General features: G+C 45.9%; 1 protein-coding gene across 1 annotated transcript in view; it reads right to left on the reverse strand.

Annotated features, from left to right (window-relative positions):
• Positions 1 to 16,944, reverse strand: part of CDC45 (cell division cycle 45) — a 548,847-nt gene that overhangs the window by 165,508 nt on the left and 366,395 nt on the right. The window contains exon 14 of the mRNA XM_069215317.1: positions 4,767 to 4,905. Within this exon, the coding sequence (XP_069071418.1) occupies positions 4,767 to 4,905 (139 nt within the window). The remainder of the gene's footprint in view (positions 1 to 4,766; positions 4,906 to 16,944) is intronic.

Below are 16,944 nucleotides of genomic sequence, written 5' to 3' on the forward strand. Positions count from 1 at the left end.
TCGTAGGAATTTCTGTTGTTTGGGAATGATCGGGATATGAAAATACACATCTTGCAGATCTATGGAGCACATCCAGTCTCCTCGATGCAGTTGAGGGAAAATCTGATGAAGAGCCAGCATTCTGAACTTTTGTTTCCTTATGTATTTGTTCAGCAGCCTCAAGTCTAAAATTGGTCTGAAGACTCCTTCCCGACACTTTTTTGCTACTAGAAAATAGCGGGAGTATACGCCCTTTTGCTCCTTGAGCGGCTGGCACCTTTTCTATCGCTTTTTTCTGTAATACAGTGCGAACCTCTTTGCGTAATAAGTTCATTTGAGCAGGTCTCAACTTGGTTGGTGGCAAATGAGGTGGAGGTTGTCGGAAAAGAAGAGTATCCACTATCTACAATGTTCAGCACCCATTTGTCTTTTTTTATGCCATGCCACTTGTGAGTGAACGCTGTGATACTTTCCCCCCCCCCCCCAACCAGAGTGCTGTACGGTATTGAGGGAAGCAAATCCTCATTGTTTTGCGGGGGCTTTGGGATAGACTGCTGAGGTCTGCTTGATTCTCGGTCTCTTGTGGCCCTGCGAGACTGGAAGAGGGGACGCCCTTGTTTCTGTTGCGGTCTCTGGGACCAATGAGGGGTTTGAACCCTCTGTTGGAACGGGTGCCTGTCGTAAAGCCTGTACCTTCGTCTGAAGTCTTTCCTTCTCTCGAGGCTCACTGCCCTCATGGTGTCGACCTCCGCCTTCATACGTGCCATCTCATCATCCGTGTGGGTTCCAAATAGCGAGTTTCCATTAAACGGAAGATTCATGATATGCTGTTGCGCTTCCTGCTTTAATCCTGTGAGCCTCAGCCAGGAAGATCTTCTCGCACAAACCCCATGCGCGTATCCATGTGCTGCCAAGTCTGCACCGTCTGCTGCTGCACTGATGATTTGTTTGGACACCAGACTTCCCTCCTGAAGAATCTCCTGAAAGTCCTGCCTGTCCTCTAGGCAGCATTTCTGCAAATCTGCTCAGCGAGTCCCAGAGGGACCGATCATATCTGCCTAGGAGTGCTGAGGCGCTGGAGACCATCATAGATGCCGCCGTGCCACACAACTTCCTCCCCAGAGAGTCCAGGTGTCTACTCTCCTGGTCTGGTGGAACCGTAGAGGATGACGCCACTGAATGAGTCTTGCGGGCTGCAGCCAATATGACTGAGTCTGGTGGTGGATCAGCCCTGAGAAACAAAGGATCTTGATCAGGGGCCTTGTATTTTTTAAAGATCCTAGCAGGAGCTGAACGGAGGTTTGCTGGTGTTAGAAAAGTCTCCATGGTTGGCTGGAGAAGACCAGGCACGAGTGCTAACAACTTCTTCGAAACCACCCTGTGTTGCAGGGTTTCAAAGATTACTGACGAGTAGGTTGAAGGTTCCGGGACATCAATATTAAGCTTTTGTGCTCCCCTGAGTAGCACCTCGTTGAAAGTTGTTATATCGTCCACCGGGGAAACTCTAGCTGGTGGAGAATCTGTCAGTCGGGGAGTAACCTCTTATGGAAGATCTCGACAATGTTGACAAGGAGACCTTCTGTGATGGCGCTATCTTGACCTTGATCGTCTCTGGGAGCGGGACCTGCTTGTAGATCTTGTTGTAATGCGCCGAGGCCTAGTGGCAGACTGGCGAGACGTAGAACGAGCCTGTTCTGTATGCGCCGTTGGCGATGGTGTCCTCAGAAGATGCTGATGGTGAATACATCTGCGAGTATTGAGAGTCTGGAGAAGCAGGCGTCTTGTTAAGACTCTCCAACCACCTTGGCGATAGGTTTATGGGCGAGATGTGCCCTGACGAAGCGGTCCTTGACCGCCTAGACGATCCACTCCTTATGGAGACCACTGGACTTGGTGGAGTGACATTCTTGTCAGCTGGTGGTTGCTGACGCTCTTCCCCTTGAGAGATAGGCAGTACCTGTCTCGACGTCAAAAGGTGTACAGACGTCGAAGGAAGTACCATGGACTGCTCAGGTCTCTACGTCGAGCGCCTCAACGTGACCGGTGGTCCCTTGAATGTGCTCGGCTCGACGTCGTATGCTTCGCCGTTGAGTGATGGACCGCCGACGACGGAAGCCTCTGCTCTCCCGTTGAGGGGATCTCGACATCGTCTTCCGTGCCGTCGAGGGGTGTGATGCCTTCGACAGTGTACGAGCACGGCGGTGCTGGCTCGAGGTCGATCGGTGGGTTGCCGTTGACAGAGATCTCTCCCTATGATGGCTATGCGCCTTCGTCAACGTATCCATCGACGTCGGTCGGGTCGCCATTGACGGCGATCTGTGATGATGAGACGGTGGCAGCGATGACGTTGACGGGAAACACAGGCACCTTCTTACCAGCTGACGTTGATCTAGCCTGTCTCTCCTGAGAATGGCTTGTTGACTGCCTGGGAAGTGAAGAGGACGATGTCTTCTGCTTCTCATGAAGACCATGTAGTCTGATTTTCTCTCTGTCCTTCAGAGTCCTCTTGGACATGTTCTTACAGTGCCTGCATGTGTCAGGGCAGTGGCTCTGAGGCGCAAACACAATACAGAGAGAGTGTGGATCAGACTGGGCCTTCTTCCCACAGGAAGGGCACTTCACAAAAAGAGAAGGCATTTTCCAGTTAGGAAAAAATCCCCTCACTCAGACAAAGGTGAAAAACGTCAAGTGAAGGTAGAAAAAAAACACCGTTTTTGAATATTTTTCTGTGAAAAACTCGGAAAAATTAAGAGCTCAATGCTCCAGGATCCTCTCAGAAGAAGCCAGGAAAAAGAACTGACCTAACTGTGAACCAACTGTCACCTCTCCTTAACCCCTGAGGCATGGTGGGAGACTGGAGGTGCTCAGGGTCTTAAAGGCACGGTGCCAAATTTTGTGGTTCTACTGTATTAACCTGCATGCAGCCTATTGGCTAATAATGCTCCATTGTTTTCAATGTAGTTTTTTCTCTTTTTTCACATGTGTTGCTACTACTTTCCCTGGGCCCAGCTATGGTGTTTGGGAAGTTTCTTCTTGTAATTATAAAAAAAGATTGTTTTTTTGTTTTTTAAACACAAAACCTCAGTAGAAATAAAGTATTTTAGCCTGTTTATCAATATAGTCTGCATTGCTGTTATGCACATGTATACATGAATCTGGTATGAAAATTGTCTACTAAAAAATGCTATATTTTTCATGTATATTTCATACTTCCACATGTGTGTTTTTTATATATGCTCCGGGATCCCCGCACGAGGGCGGGAATATTCAATGTTTGTGACTATTGATGAGGATCCCCTGGAAGAGAAACCTGGAACCTGCCAAGAAGAACTGACTGGCTGCCCAAAGGACTCACCTGACTGCTTTCTATGAAGGACTGCTGCCTTGCTGTTGCCCTGCTGCCACCTCTGCTCCCAGGCTGTGGGGAAGTGCTCTCCAAGGGGCTTGGATAGAGCTTGCGCCTCCTGTTCCCTGAAGTCTCAGGACCAAAAAGACTTCTCTCTTGCAACTGGACTTCCTGTGCGGTGAAAATTCAACACACAGCTTGCTAAAACCGACGCACAGCCTGCCCCGCAGTGAGAAACTCACTGCACGCCGAACCGGAACGACGCAGCACAACTTCGCAAGGAGAAGATTGACGCAGGGCCTGCGTTGGGACCGGAACTTCGACGCACAGACCACCGGATCGAAGCACAGCCGACCTGGGACGATGTAGCCCGACTTAGAGGGTAAATCGACACAGCACCTGCCGTGCGGAAGAAACTTCCACGCAACGCCCACCGGAATTACGCAGCTCTTGTGACTTCGCTCCGCAAGCCCAGGATTCCACGCACAGTCCCCAGGGCGTCTGAAAACCCTGAAACCCAAAGAGGATCCACGACCGAGTGCCGGAAATCGCCACACAGCCGACCCTGCGAGGAAACTAAACGACGCATCACTGTGTGCGGTCCGAGAAATCGACACACACCCCTTTGTTTCCACACTTCTCCTCTGCACCCCTTTGTGGATATGTTTCACACGAACCAGGTACTTTGTGCTTGAAAGAGACTGCTTTTAAAAGACTTAAGACACTTTATATCGCTTTTCAGTGATATCTCTACATTTAGTTGTTGCATCTTTGATCGTTCTGACCTGCAAATATCCAGATAAATATTCTATATTTTTCAAAACACTGTGTGGTGTATTTTTGCGGTGCTATATTGTGTTACTGTATGATTTATTGCACAAATACTTTACACATTCCCTTCTAAGTTAAGCCTGACTGCTCAGTGCCAAGCTACCAGGGGGTGGGCACAGGATAATTTGGATTGTGTGTGACTTACCCTGACAAGAGTGAGTGTCCTTGCTTGGACAGGGGGTAACCTGACTGCCAACCACAGACCCCATTTCTAACAGATAGGATTTAACAGTGCCTGTATAGGCCACTGAGGCCTAGTGTAATACACTTACTGCTATGCATATTTAAGGTTAACGTGGGACTCCCACCTCTACAACGGGGATGATTCAAGCATGAGAATCTATGAAAGATCCAAAACTGGAGAAAGTTGAACCTATGAGTCAGTGGAGCAATACTGTAGAGCAACAACTCTTGGGTGAAGTCTTATGGCAGGACTTCCCATTCACAGGACTGAGGGGGGACTATGTCTGTAGCTGTGAAGCAACTATCAGGTGTCAAAGTAAAATAGTGAAAACAATTGAGTGACTTTGAGACCTTTCAAAACACTCTCAGATTCAGATCCAGGTCTCTCATCACAGCCTTGGGTACATGTCTCTAGATAGGGACTGACCTCCATCAAGTAGCAGTACAGGAAGGGCCCTTGGGAAATGATGAGATTTGTGCAGATGCAACTTGCCACAGTTTGCTGGACAGCACACAGCTGCTTTTTGGCCAGCTCAATACCTTGGCGTAATTTGTCCATATTACTCCTGTAACAAACAGAAAAAAAGAGTTATATAGGAAAGCAGAAATTCCCAATTGGCAATGCTGTATTCACCTCTGGGAAATAAAACAAGGACAGGCTCTTTTACCCAGACCGAAACCTGGATTGACTAGTTACAAGTACAATGGCCCAGTGAGTCAAATTCATCCACAGATCTACCCACTCAAGTCCATCAATCACATTGGGGTGTACTAGTGTGTCACTTAATGAATCACCAAAGAGCTGACTGATCAATTTAAAATGCAGTGTATTATTCAGATATCATGATACAATGTGTGTTACAGTCCAGTGCAAAAGGCGCAAAGTGCATAAAGTGCTTGGTGCATGACAAATGAGAAAGTTACTTACCATTGGCAATACTCTTTCGGGTAGATACTATCGAACCGCAGATACCTCACTTTTGAATATTTCCCCAAGGCATCAGACTGGATCTGGAAACTTCTGAGCAGATCGCGTTTTCCGGCTTCGTTCCAGTGCCTTTCTGCTCCAGAAAGGAAGAGCGGAGCCAATATAGGGGGCACTCGTGTGCTGATGTAATTTGCTTTTGAGGCAGTTTGAGCCCCCAGAAACAGAGCTGCAACAGTTAATTGATATCAACCTGTGTGTAGATTCACAGACTTGGGATCTTTTTAGTGGCAGGGTCCAATTCACAGAACAGCGAGGGTTGGTAAGGAATCTGTGGCTAGACTTGTTCTTCTGATAGAAACTTCTAACCACAGATTCCTCACCTTTCGAATAGATATTAAAGAAATATCTATTCAGAGATGGGTCAGTCGTAAAGACCTATTGGACAAGAGTTGGTTCCCCCTGGTTTTAGCATTGTTTTAAAATTTCATATTTTATTATTTTAGTTAAGCTACTTCCATTTAAACACATCTCTTGCATGGTGGTCTTCCAAGAATCTGGCAAAAGCTGCTTGCTTGCTTAGCCTTTGCACAACATGTAAGGAATAAGTTACTTACCTGTAACTGTAGTTCTCCAGTATTGAAATCTTTCATAGATTCACATGTGTCAATCATTCTCCGTCATCAGGATGCGAGTCAGCGGTACCTTTAAAAAAGTAGTGTCAACAGGGACATAACATATAGGCCTTGGGCCTTTTGGTTTAGTATCATAGGCATTAGGCAAAAAGGGAATAAACTTAAGGATAAACCAATCAGACAACACCGCCCTGTAGAACCTACCTGAGAGAAGTGCCAGTGCCTCAGATTTTCACAGCAATAGTGCTTACCAGAATAACTAACGAGAAAATAAAGGTGAGATTCTCAGGGGAGGTGGGTGGTTTGCATGTGAATCTATGAAAGACTAATACTGAAGAACTACAGTTATAGGTAACGTATTCCTTACTCCAGTACTAGAACTTTCATAGATTCACATGCTTGAATCAGAGTAGATAGCAGTATTGGGCACATTTTCTGGTAGATAAATATAAATTGAAACAGTGAACTATACATATGTAAATAAATATATACATCTTTATAGCTATACCTTAGCAATAGAGATTAAAATGTGCATAAGAATTAAACATGGTGGGATGGAAAGAAATTGGCTCACCTTTATTAAAACGGGTGTCGCAGAACAGCTTGACCTACTGCTGCTTACTTGTGGAGTTACGCCTCCAAGCAATAGTGCTGATTGAAGGTATGAGCAGTTTTCCATGTTGCTGCTCTGCATATGTCTGGTAATGATACTCCAGCAAACAGCGCCATGGATGTGGGGACAGCTCTTGTGAAATGAGATCGAACTTTTGAATTCAAAGCTCTACCAGCTTGTTGGGGACAGAATATAATGGTGTCAAAGATACATCTGGAAATGCTTTGTTTAGTTAGTGGAAAACCCTTTCTAGGTGCACTATATGCAATGAAGAGCTGATTGGATTTACGAAAATGTCTTGTTCTGTGTAGATAGAACTTTAAACACCTTTTAATATCTAGAGAGTGCAGTGCCCTTTCCGGCAAAGTCTGAGGATTTGGAAAAAAAGACTAATGCCATGGGTTCACCGAGATGGAAAATCAATCAAGACTTTAGGAATTAATTTAGGATTGATACGCAGAATAACCCTGTCGTCCCTAAATTAAAAGAAGGGTTCCTGGATGGTGAAAGCTTGGATTTTATTTACTCGCCAGCCGACGTGAGGATGAGGAGGAGAGCTATTTTCCAAGAATTATACTTTATATCCACTTTGTGAATAGGTACAAAAGGTGGATTTATTAGCTGTGAAAGAACTGTGTGTTGCTGCCACTGCGAATGAGGTCTTACCGGCAGGAATGTGCAGAACAATCCTTAAATAACCTCATCAACCACAGAGATGGAGTTTTCGGTGATCTCCTAAAACGAGAGATGGCAGCAAGGTGTACTTTAAAAGGAGAATGTGATAAGCCTGACTGAGCCAAGTGTAATTAAGTAGGGGAGAATCTTCTATAGTGACAAAGAGATGGGGGGGATATTTGATGTTTGGCATCAAATGCAAAATCTCTTCCATTTCAAATGATATGTCCTGTTAGTTCTGTCTGATCTTGCCCTAGCTAGAATTTCCCTGCGGGCTGAAGGAGAGTTTAAGTACCCAAATTCGTAGAACTAAGGAGCCAAGCCACTAACCGAAGAGACTTGGGGTATGGATGGTGAACTTGACCCTGGTTCATTGTCACTAGAAATGCTATTGGTTTGAGTGGTATGTGTCACCATGCTGAGAGTAGAGGCTCCATAAACCAGTGCTGACACGGCCGTGCTGGGGCTATGAGTATCATCTTGGAGGGCTCAGCCTTCATCTTCCTGATGAGTTTTGGAAGGAGGGGGTATCGGAGGGAAGGCCTAGGCAAATATGCAAAGTCTTCCTGTTTCCCATCATGCACAGCAAAAGGCAGTTGCCTCAGTTCTTTTTTGGAGGCTATTACCTGACATGAAGAAAAAACAAAACATTTGTTGGAGTACCCACCTCCATAATATTCATGTTCTATGTCAACTCCACCGGGGAGGAGGGAGGGTTGCTTATGACCATCATGGAAATACCCCTACGAGAGAACTGGAGTTACAGGTAAGAAACCATTCCTTCTCTCGTAGGGGATTTCCATGTATAGTCATAAGCATTGAATAGAGTAGCAAGCCCATCCCCATAACCGCGGTGGAGTCGACATAAGAATACTGAGAAAAACATGAATCATGCAAACAAATTCTTGAGTAAAGCCTGTCCAACCTGAGCATCTGCCCTAGCGTCTGTATCAAGGCAGTAATGCTTAGTAAAGGTATGGACCGACCTCCAAGTGGCAGCCTTGCATATTTCTGCCAAAGGGACATTTCTCATCAAGGCTACAGTAGCTGCTTTCCCTCTGGTCGAGTGGGCTTTTGGTCTACCACCAAGGGATTTGTTTGCTAACTGATAACATAACATTATACATGAAACAATCCACCTGGATAAAGATTGTTTAGATGTGCCCAAACCTGTTCTGATTGGGCCATAGTTAATAAAAAGCTGTTGTGATTTTCGTAAGCTTTTTGTCCTGTCCAAGTAAAATTTCAATACTCTCTTTACATCCAGAGAGTGCAGAGTTCTCTCAGCAGGAGTAGCTGGATTCTGAAAGAAAGTCGGTAATGAAATTGTTTGGTTCACATGGAAGTCGGAGACTACCTTAGGTAGAAATTTTGGATGAGTTCTCATTACCACTTTTGCAGAATGAAAAACCGTGTAGGGTTCCTGAGCGCAAAGGGCCTGGATTTCGCTGACCCTACGCGCTGAAGTGATTGCCACCAGAAAAGCAGCTTTCCATGTGAGATGCTGCAGCGATGCCTTGTGTATCGGCTCGAATGGCGGCAGCATCAGACGTGATAAGACAACGTTCAGTTCCCATGGAGGAGAAGGCTTTCTAATGGGAGGAAAAACCTTTTTTAAACCTTCTAGGAAATCCTTAATAATCGGAATCCGAAAAAAGGAAGTTTGTGAAGGACTCTTTCTGTATGCTGTTATCGCCGCCAAGTGAACTTTTATTGACGACAGTTGTAAGCCCGATTTTGCCAAACTTAACAAGTATGGTAAGATAGATTGTTCTCCACAAGAAACCGGGTCAATGTTGTTGTGTAAACACCAAATGCAGAATCTCTTCCACTTGCTTGCATAGGCTGATCGTGTGGAAGGGCGTTTTGCTTCCCTCAGAATTTCCATACAGTCCTGAGGTAAGTTCAAATGTCCATATTGCACTAGCTCAGGAGCCATGCTGCCAAACTCAACGATGAGGGGTTGGGATGAGATATCTGCCCTCTGAACTTCGTGAGAAGGTCCGGGCGATATGGTAGCCTGATGTGTGGTTTGAGTGACCGGTGAAGAAGGTCTGGGAACCACCACTGGCGTGGCCACTCCGGAGCAATTAGGATCATTTTGGTCTGAGCATTGGACAGCTTCTGGAGAACTGCCGGAATCAGGGGAAGCGGTGGAAAGGCGTAAAGAAATGCCCCTGACCAGCTTATCCATAGGGCATTCCCCAGTGTCCCTGGATGGTAATATCTGGAGGCGAAGTTTTGGCATTTTTTGTTTTCTGGGGTTGCGAATAGGTCTGTAGAAGGGGTACCCCAGAGTGCGAAAATGGAATGAACGACGTCGTCGTGTAGTACCCATTCGTGGTTCTCGCTTATTACCCGACTGAGGGCATCCGCTTGAACATTCTGGATGCCGGGCAGGTGAGTTGCCACTAGCGACAGGTTCCTGGCTAGAAGCCAATGCCAGATTGTCTGGGCCTCTCTGGATAAAATTCTGGACCTGGTGCCTCCTTGTTTGTTCACGTAGTACATAGTGGCCACGTTGTCTGTCTGAAGAAGGAGAGTTTCCGTTCTCAGAGAGGGAAGGAAGGCTTTGAGCGCAAGGTGGACTGCGCGAAGTTCCAGCAGGTTGATGTGATAGAGACTCTCTTTCTGTGACCACTCGCCTTGGACTCGAAGATGTTCCATGTGCGCCCCCCATCCGAGCAGTGACGCATCTGTTACGATGGTTTGAGATGGAGGTCGTTGTTGGAACGGAATTCCCCACCAAGAGATTGCTGGGCAAACACCACCACTTGAGGGATTGTAGGGTGTGAGGAGACAGCAGGACTTTGTTCTCCCAATCGTCCCTCAGTTGACACCACTGATCCTCTAGATTTTCCTGCAATGGTCTCATATGGAGACGAGCATTGGGAACCAGATGGATACAAGACGCCATCGAGCCCAGTAGAGAAGCTATTATTCTTGCAGTGGCTTGAGGTCTTTCCTGCAGTTGTTTGCACTTTTGGAGAATCGATAACCGTCGTTCCTCCGAAGGAAACACCTTTCCTAGCTTGGTATCTACAATGGCCCCTAAGTAATGCAACCTCTGAACAGGTGTTGCTGTTGATTTCAGAAGATTGACTTGAAGACCAAGTTTTTGTAGCAGTTGTAGAGTCCATTTGAAATGCTGCTGTGCCTCGAGATAGCTGGAGGCCTTTATGAGCCAATCGTCTAGATAGGGATAGACGAATATTCGCTGTTTCCTCAAGTGGGCGGCTACTACCGCCATGCATTTGGAAAAAGTCCTTGGCGCTGATTTTAGGCCGAACGGTAGAACTGCAAATTGGTAATGGCGTTTTCCGACAGTGAACCTTAGGAATTTTCGATGTTTCTTGGCTACTGGGATATGGAAGTAAGCGTCGCAAAGATCTATCGCACATAGCCAGTCGCCCTGACGTAAATGTGGGTAAATTTGGTGTATGGCTAACATCCTGAATTTTTCTTTGCGAATCCATTTGTTTGCTGTCCTCAGATCTAAGATGGGACGAAACTCTTGTTTGTCTTTTTTCTGTACAAGGAAATATCTCGAATAAATCCCCTTCCCATGTTGGCTGATGGGAACGGGTTCTATGGCTCTTTTTTGCAATAGGATATTGACCTCTAACTGCAGAGCTTCGAGATGGTGGTTGGCTGTTTTGGGTGGAACAGATGGTGGAGAACTGGTGAATCTGAGAGCGTAACCATGTCTCACAATATTCAATACCCAGGCGTCTGTTGTGATGCGTAGCCACTCGTCTAGATGATTTGAGATACTTCCCCCTACCGGAGTGGGTAACGGAGGAGGGGGAAGCAAAGATTCAGGGCCTAGACGTGGGAGTTTGTCGAGGTGTCTGGGTCTGAGGTGTTGAACGACCCCTTGTCGACTTTCTGGAGAAGCCCCTCTGATGCTGCTGCTGCTGCTGTTGCTGAGGGCGTGAAGACGACCAATGTGGAGCCTGATACCTGTGGGTGAACAGTCTTCTTTGATATGGGCGGAATCCCTTTCGCTGTTCTTTAGGTCGCTCTATGCCTACCGCTTTTAAGGTATCCAGCTCCGACTTCATTCTGGCCATCTCATCATCGGCATGAGAGCCGAATAAAGTGGAGCCTGAGAAAGGCAGGTTCTGTATCCTCTGCTGTGCTTCGGGTTTAAGCGATGTAAGCCGCAGCCATGCATGTCTCCTGAGCGCTATACCATGAGCATAGTTATGTGCGGATAGAGTTGAAGCATCTGCCGCAGCACTTATGATCTGGTTAGAAACCATTGCTCCCTCGCTCACGACCTCTAGGAAATCTTCCCTTTTGTCCCTAGGGAGATGCTCTGAGAACTGTAGTATAGAGTCCCAGAGGGATCGATCATATCTCCCTAATAAAGCAGTGGCACTGGCTGCTTTCATGGTGATAGATGCCGTCGAGCATACTTTTCTTCCTGCAGCATCGATCTTTCTGCTTTCTTTGTCTGGGGGAGCAGAGGAAGACGGTGACGTCGAATGCGATTTCTTCGCTGCCACTATAACTACCGAGTCTGGTACTGGGTCCGACCTCAAGAATAGAGGATCTTGCTCTGGTGGACGGTACTTTTTAATGAGTCTGGAAGGAGCAGACTTTGTTGTAGCCGGCGTGAGAAAAATGTCCATTGCCGGTTCAATAAGACCCGGAACCAGTGGAAGTAAAGGTCGTGAAGATGTCCTTTGATGCAAGGTCTCAAAGATTACTGATGTCGATTGGGCTGGAGCTGCTAGCGGGATATTCAGCTTGGTTGCCCCTCTCACTAAGACCTCCTGAAATGTGTTGACATCATCTATGGGAGACACTCTTGGGGATGGTGAGTCTGATAAGGTTGGAGAGTAGTCTCGTGTGGACGATGAAGAATGTCCATGGTGTGATTGACGGCGGTGCCTTGAGGTAGATGTACGTCTCGAGGAATAACCAGAACGCCCTGCAGATCGCGTTGGAGTCCTCGGAACAGGTTCTGGAGGAGGCGCCGGAAGAGGAGCCGTAGGTGTTACCGGCGTCTGTGGTAAAGGCGACTGCCTTTGTGAGAGCTGTGGTGATGCTGGAAGTAGGATAAGCGAGGCCGAGGATTCTGAGGTTGTATAAACCCTTCTAGGCCTCTTAGATGGTCTTCTCGACGTCGAAGCACTCCTCGACGTCGAACTGCGGTGACGCCGAGTGCCTCTAGACGTCGACTCGTCTCGCCGCTGAGAACCTCTCGACGACGAACCTCGACGTCGGTGCAGTGACGGTGAACGCCTCCGACGGCGAACACTCTCTCTCGACGGCGATCTCCCTCGCCGTGTCGACGGCGAGCCCGACTCGGATCTCCTTGACGTGGACTGTGTTCGCCGTGTCGACGGCGACCCAGATCTTCTCGACGTCGGGTGTCTTCGCCGCCTCGACGGCGAAATAGCTGTCGACGGCGAACGATGTCGTTTTCTCGCCGGCAAAGCACTCCTCGACGGCGAACATGTTGGCGCCGTTCCCTGCTTCGACGTCGACGCTCTCGACGTCGTCGGAGATCTATGTCGTTTTTCAGCAGGTCTGGAAGGAGTCATGGAGGAAACAGGTTGAGCCCTGGTAGAAGTCTGACCTTCTCCTCGCTCTGTAGTGGAATGGCCACTTTTTCTCCTGTCCTCTTTCGCCTGGAGTCGGATCTTCTCTCTGTCACGAAGGGTTCTTCTAGAGAAGGTTTTACAGATGTCACACGACTCCGGTTTGTGGCTGGATGGAAGACAAATTATACAGACCGTATGTGGATCTGTTTTAGCCTTCTTTCTTCCACAAGAAGGACATTTATCAAAAAGTGAAGGCATTTCTAACTAGAAAAACCTCAAAATTCTGTCAGAATTTAACAGAAATCAGTAGAAAATGATCACTCAAAGGTAAAAACGTCGAGTGAAAATGAAATTCAGAAGATATTTCAATGAATTTCTGTCACAAAAGCTTTTATGAGGTAGAGCTCAATGCTTCAGGGTCCTGTCAGCAGGAGCCGGAAAAAAGAACTGAGGCAACTGCCTTTTGCTGTGCATGATGGGAAACAGGAAGACTTTGCTTTTCTTAAAGGCACAGCTCTATTTACATTCTGTATAATGGCAGCCTATGGGCTACACTGCCCTGCATTGTTTTATTCTCATCAGAGGTGTAAATAAAGTATGAGAATGTATTTGTTATTACATTTCTAGAATAAATAGGTGTTTGAACATGAATTTACACTACTATTGATTTTCTTTTCAACAATTTGGCCTGTGTAGCTATTCACATAGGCTGCACAATGTTATTCTTAAGTGTTTTTTGACAGACCTTTTCTTTAAACGGCTGGTGTTTGCACTTAAGAATATAATTCACATCAGTGCTCCGGGGTCCCCGCAGGCGCGCGGAACTATTCAATGCTTATGACTATCATGGAAATTCCCCTACGAGAGAACCTCTATTCTGGATTGTACCTCGGGCCTGAACAAGGTAGCTGTGAGCCATCCTTGATGTAGTAAAGCTGTTGCTCTCACAATCTGCTGAATCCAGTATTTGCAATGTCCATCACGCAGTCAATGACTTACAAAGAAGTGTGTTCCCAGTTTGCTAAAATCTTTTTTGCCTCTCCTTTTATGTCAGCCGCAGACCATAACTTCCTGCCGTATCTACCTAGAAGGGCCAATGAATTTGCAGCTCTGACTGAGCACAGACACTGCTGAAAAGCATTTTCTTACATTGTGTAGACATCTACTGTCTTTATCTGGTGGTGCTGATCAAGGTGTTGAAGGGTTCTTAAACCTTCCCTTGGCTGCCTGACCCGTCTGGTCTTGGATAACCAGTCAGGCAAGCTGGGGTGTTCTCTGGGGCCATGTTGTTTTTTTTTATCCAGCCATGGTAACACCGCTGGACCCAAAACTGGACTGCACATTCCTTTCAGGTCCTCTTCCCAAATATAATCAATAATGTGTATGGCACTGCCAGTTTTCCTGTAAAGTTCTTTAAAATCATAAAGGCAACAGTCCTTTTGTTTTGTTGGTATTGGAAGCCCAAATCGAAGTGCTGCTCGCTCTAGTATATTGTGGAAACCTCCTACATCTACTTTGGGGAGTCAATTGGTGTTGGAGAAGGAGATAATGGTTCTGGCAATACGTAATCATCCCATTTGTCCTGGCGGTCCTGAAGCTCCCCTTCCTCCTCCCTCAGATGACGTGGGATCATCTAACTGACCTGTGGAGAATGTGGCAGGCGTGGAGTAGAAGGCAACAAGTGGGAAGATGCTGGAGTAGAAGGTGGAGGTGGGACAGAACTGCGTTGAACAGGGACTGCATTTGGTGGAGATCTATTTCTATCTTCATTTGGAGGTCGGTTACCAACACATGGTGTACATACCATTTGTTCGACATTGGTGTTGCTGGTGATGCAGTTGGTCTTAATATTGCTGCTCATCGTCTTCTCCATCAGAATGTTCCAGGCATTTTATGTGCAATTGTGATGGGCTAAGAGCTACCAGAAAAAGACTGTCCTTGTTCGAGTATTCATCCAGGAGGTAGAAGGGTAGCAATGAAGGTACTTTACTTGGTGATTTGTGTGCAGGTGTGATAATGTTTTCCCTTTTTGTGGGATAGGTTTGGACGCAGTCGACTATGGAAGAGTCTGAAAGTTCATTTTTCTCGTTGATGCCAATAAAAATACATTTCATATATACACAAGAGCGAACGTTCCACAACAATATAGAGCATACAACTATTTAGAAATACTATTGACATATCATGCTCATCAAAGTTGGTTCTAAGGCAACCTACCACATGCTGTACATGCTAGATTGGTAATGACGGGGCCACATGGCCAGTTCTAGCTTCTAACATACCATACCCAAACATACAAAATTTAGCAGCAGCCAATCTGCGTTCCTTATATAAATCAATTTTTGTAAAGCCCGTGAGGGTCTCAAGGCACTGGGAGGGGGAGGGGAGGGACCTTATCTGAAGAGTTATGTCCGGAGGTACTTCCTGAAGATGGTAAGCCTTTATATAATCTAAGACAAAGCCCGTCACTCAACACAATTTGTAATGCAGACATTGCTCCAGCAATGACTGCTCAAGTAATCCAACCACAATTGGCTACGCCAGGGATTCACCTAGTGACTTTTAATGCTATTATGGATAGATAAACTACCCACCAGACAGGCGTAAACTCCCTTCCGACTTGCTCAAAAAAACAAATCTCCTTGGAGCAGTGTTTCCCCATACGAGACCTCAAGACAAAAACAATTCTTACAATTTGCTTGACACTTGGTACACCTTCCATTCATGATTGTGCAACGTGGAATACAGTCTTTGCTGCAATTCAAACCATAAGAAATTACTTACCCGTAACTGCAGTTATCAAGTATTGGTATCTTTCATTGATTAACATGCTTGAATCTCTCCCGTTGTTGACGTGGGAGTCCCACGGTATCCTAAAAAGCAGTACATAGCAATAACCAAACTGACCATAGAGTTTGAAATGCAAAACAGGCCCAAATTTGACAGATTGTCCATGTCATTATATAAGATGAACCAAACTTGAATCACAGCCAATCAGGTGACAACACTCCCAAGAGAAGCTCCCTTCCACAGATTTTCAGAGTGAGAGTGAAGAATATAACCTAAGTAAAAGAGAGCCTCTAAGGGGAGGAGGGTGGGTCGCATGTGAATCTACGAAAGATACCAATACTGGATAACTGCAGTTACAGGTAAGTAACTAATTTCTTATCCAGTATTGGATGTTTCATAGATTCACATGCTTGAATCAGAGTAACAAGCAGTATCATAACATTAACATGGGTGGAGGAAATGAAAAACATTGCGTTTTCCCTTTCTCTCTTACCCCGATATACTTATACATATGAACTCTTCTCTTTTTTTTAAAAAAATATAAAGAGGTAAGTAAGCATACAAATGATATCAAGACTATAGCGAAAGCATAGACATCGAACTTGGAGAAAAAATATCAGATTAATACAAAAACAATATAAAAAAACAACAATAATAGAAAAATTAAATTCTACATTACTAAGAGGCTCACCTTTACTGGAACAGGTAACGGAGAACTGCTTGGCCCATGGCCACATCTGTCTTATGGGTAGCCTGAAAGTAATAGTACTTCGCGAAGGAGTGGGTACTCTTCCAAGTAGCAGCACAGCATATTTGATCCAGCGACACCTCAGCAAACAGAGTTGCAGAGGTTGAAACTGCTCTCATTGAATGCACCCTAGGTCGCCTTTTTAGGGGTTTCCCTGCTGCAGAGTGGCAGAGTTGAATAGTTGCCGATATCCATCTAGCTATTGTTGCCTTTGTCACTGAGGAACCCAGACGCCCAGGTCCATAGGAAAGTAATAATTGAGCAGCTATGCAAAAAGTCTTAGTTTGCTGGAGATAAAACTTAAGACATCTACTCACATCCAATGGATGGAGGAACTTTTCCACAGGAGATCTCGGATTAGGAAAATATGTTCAAAGAATAACTAGCTGATTCAGATGAAATTTGAAGGAACTTTAGGAATGAACTTCTGATTTGTTTTGAAAATGACAAAATAGTTCGTGAAACGCAGAAAAGGTTGCTGTACTGTGAAGGCTTGAATTTCACGGACCCTTCTGGAGGACGTGATCGCTAGAAGTAAAGCTACCTTCCAAGTGAGGAATTTAAGATACGCTTTGTGTGGGTTCGAACTGAGGCTTCATTAGTTGAGAGAGAGCACCACATTAAGGTGCCATTTAGTTGGCGGTAACGTTACTGGAGGAAAAAC

Source organism: Pleurodeles waltl, chromosome 11 (assembly GCF_031143425.1).
Source record: "Pleurodeles waltl isolate 20211129_DDA chromosome 11, aPleWal1.hap1.20221129, whole genome shotgun sequence".
Taxonomy (NCBI): domain Eukaryota; kingdom Metazoa; phylum Chordata; class Amphibia; order Caudata; family Salamandridae; genus Pleurodeles; species Pleurodeles waltl.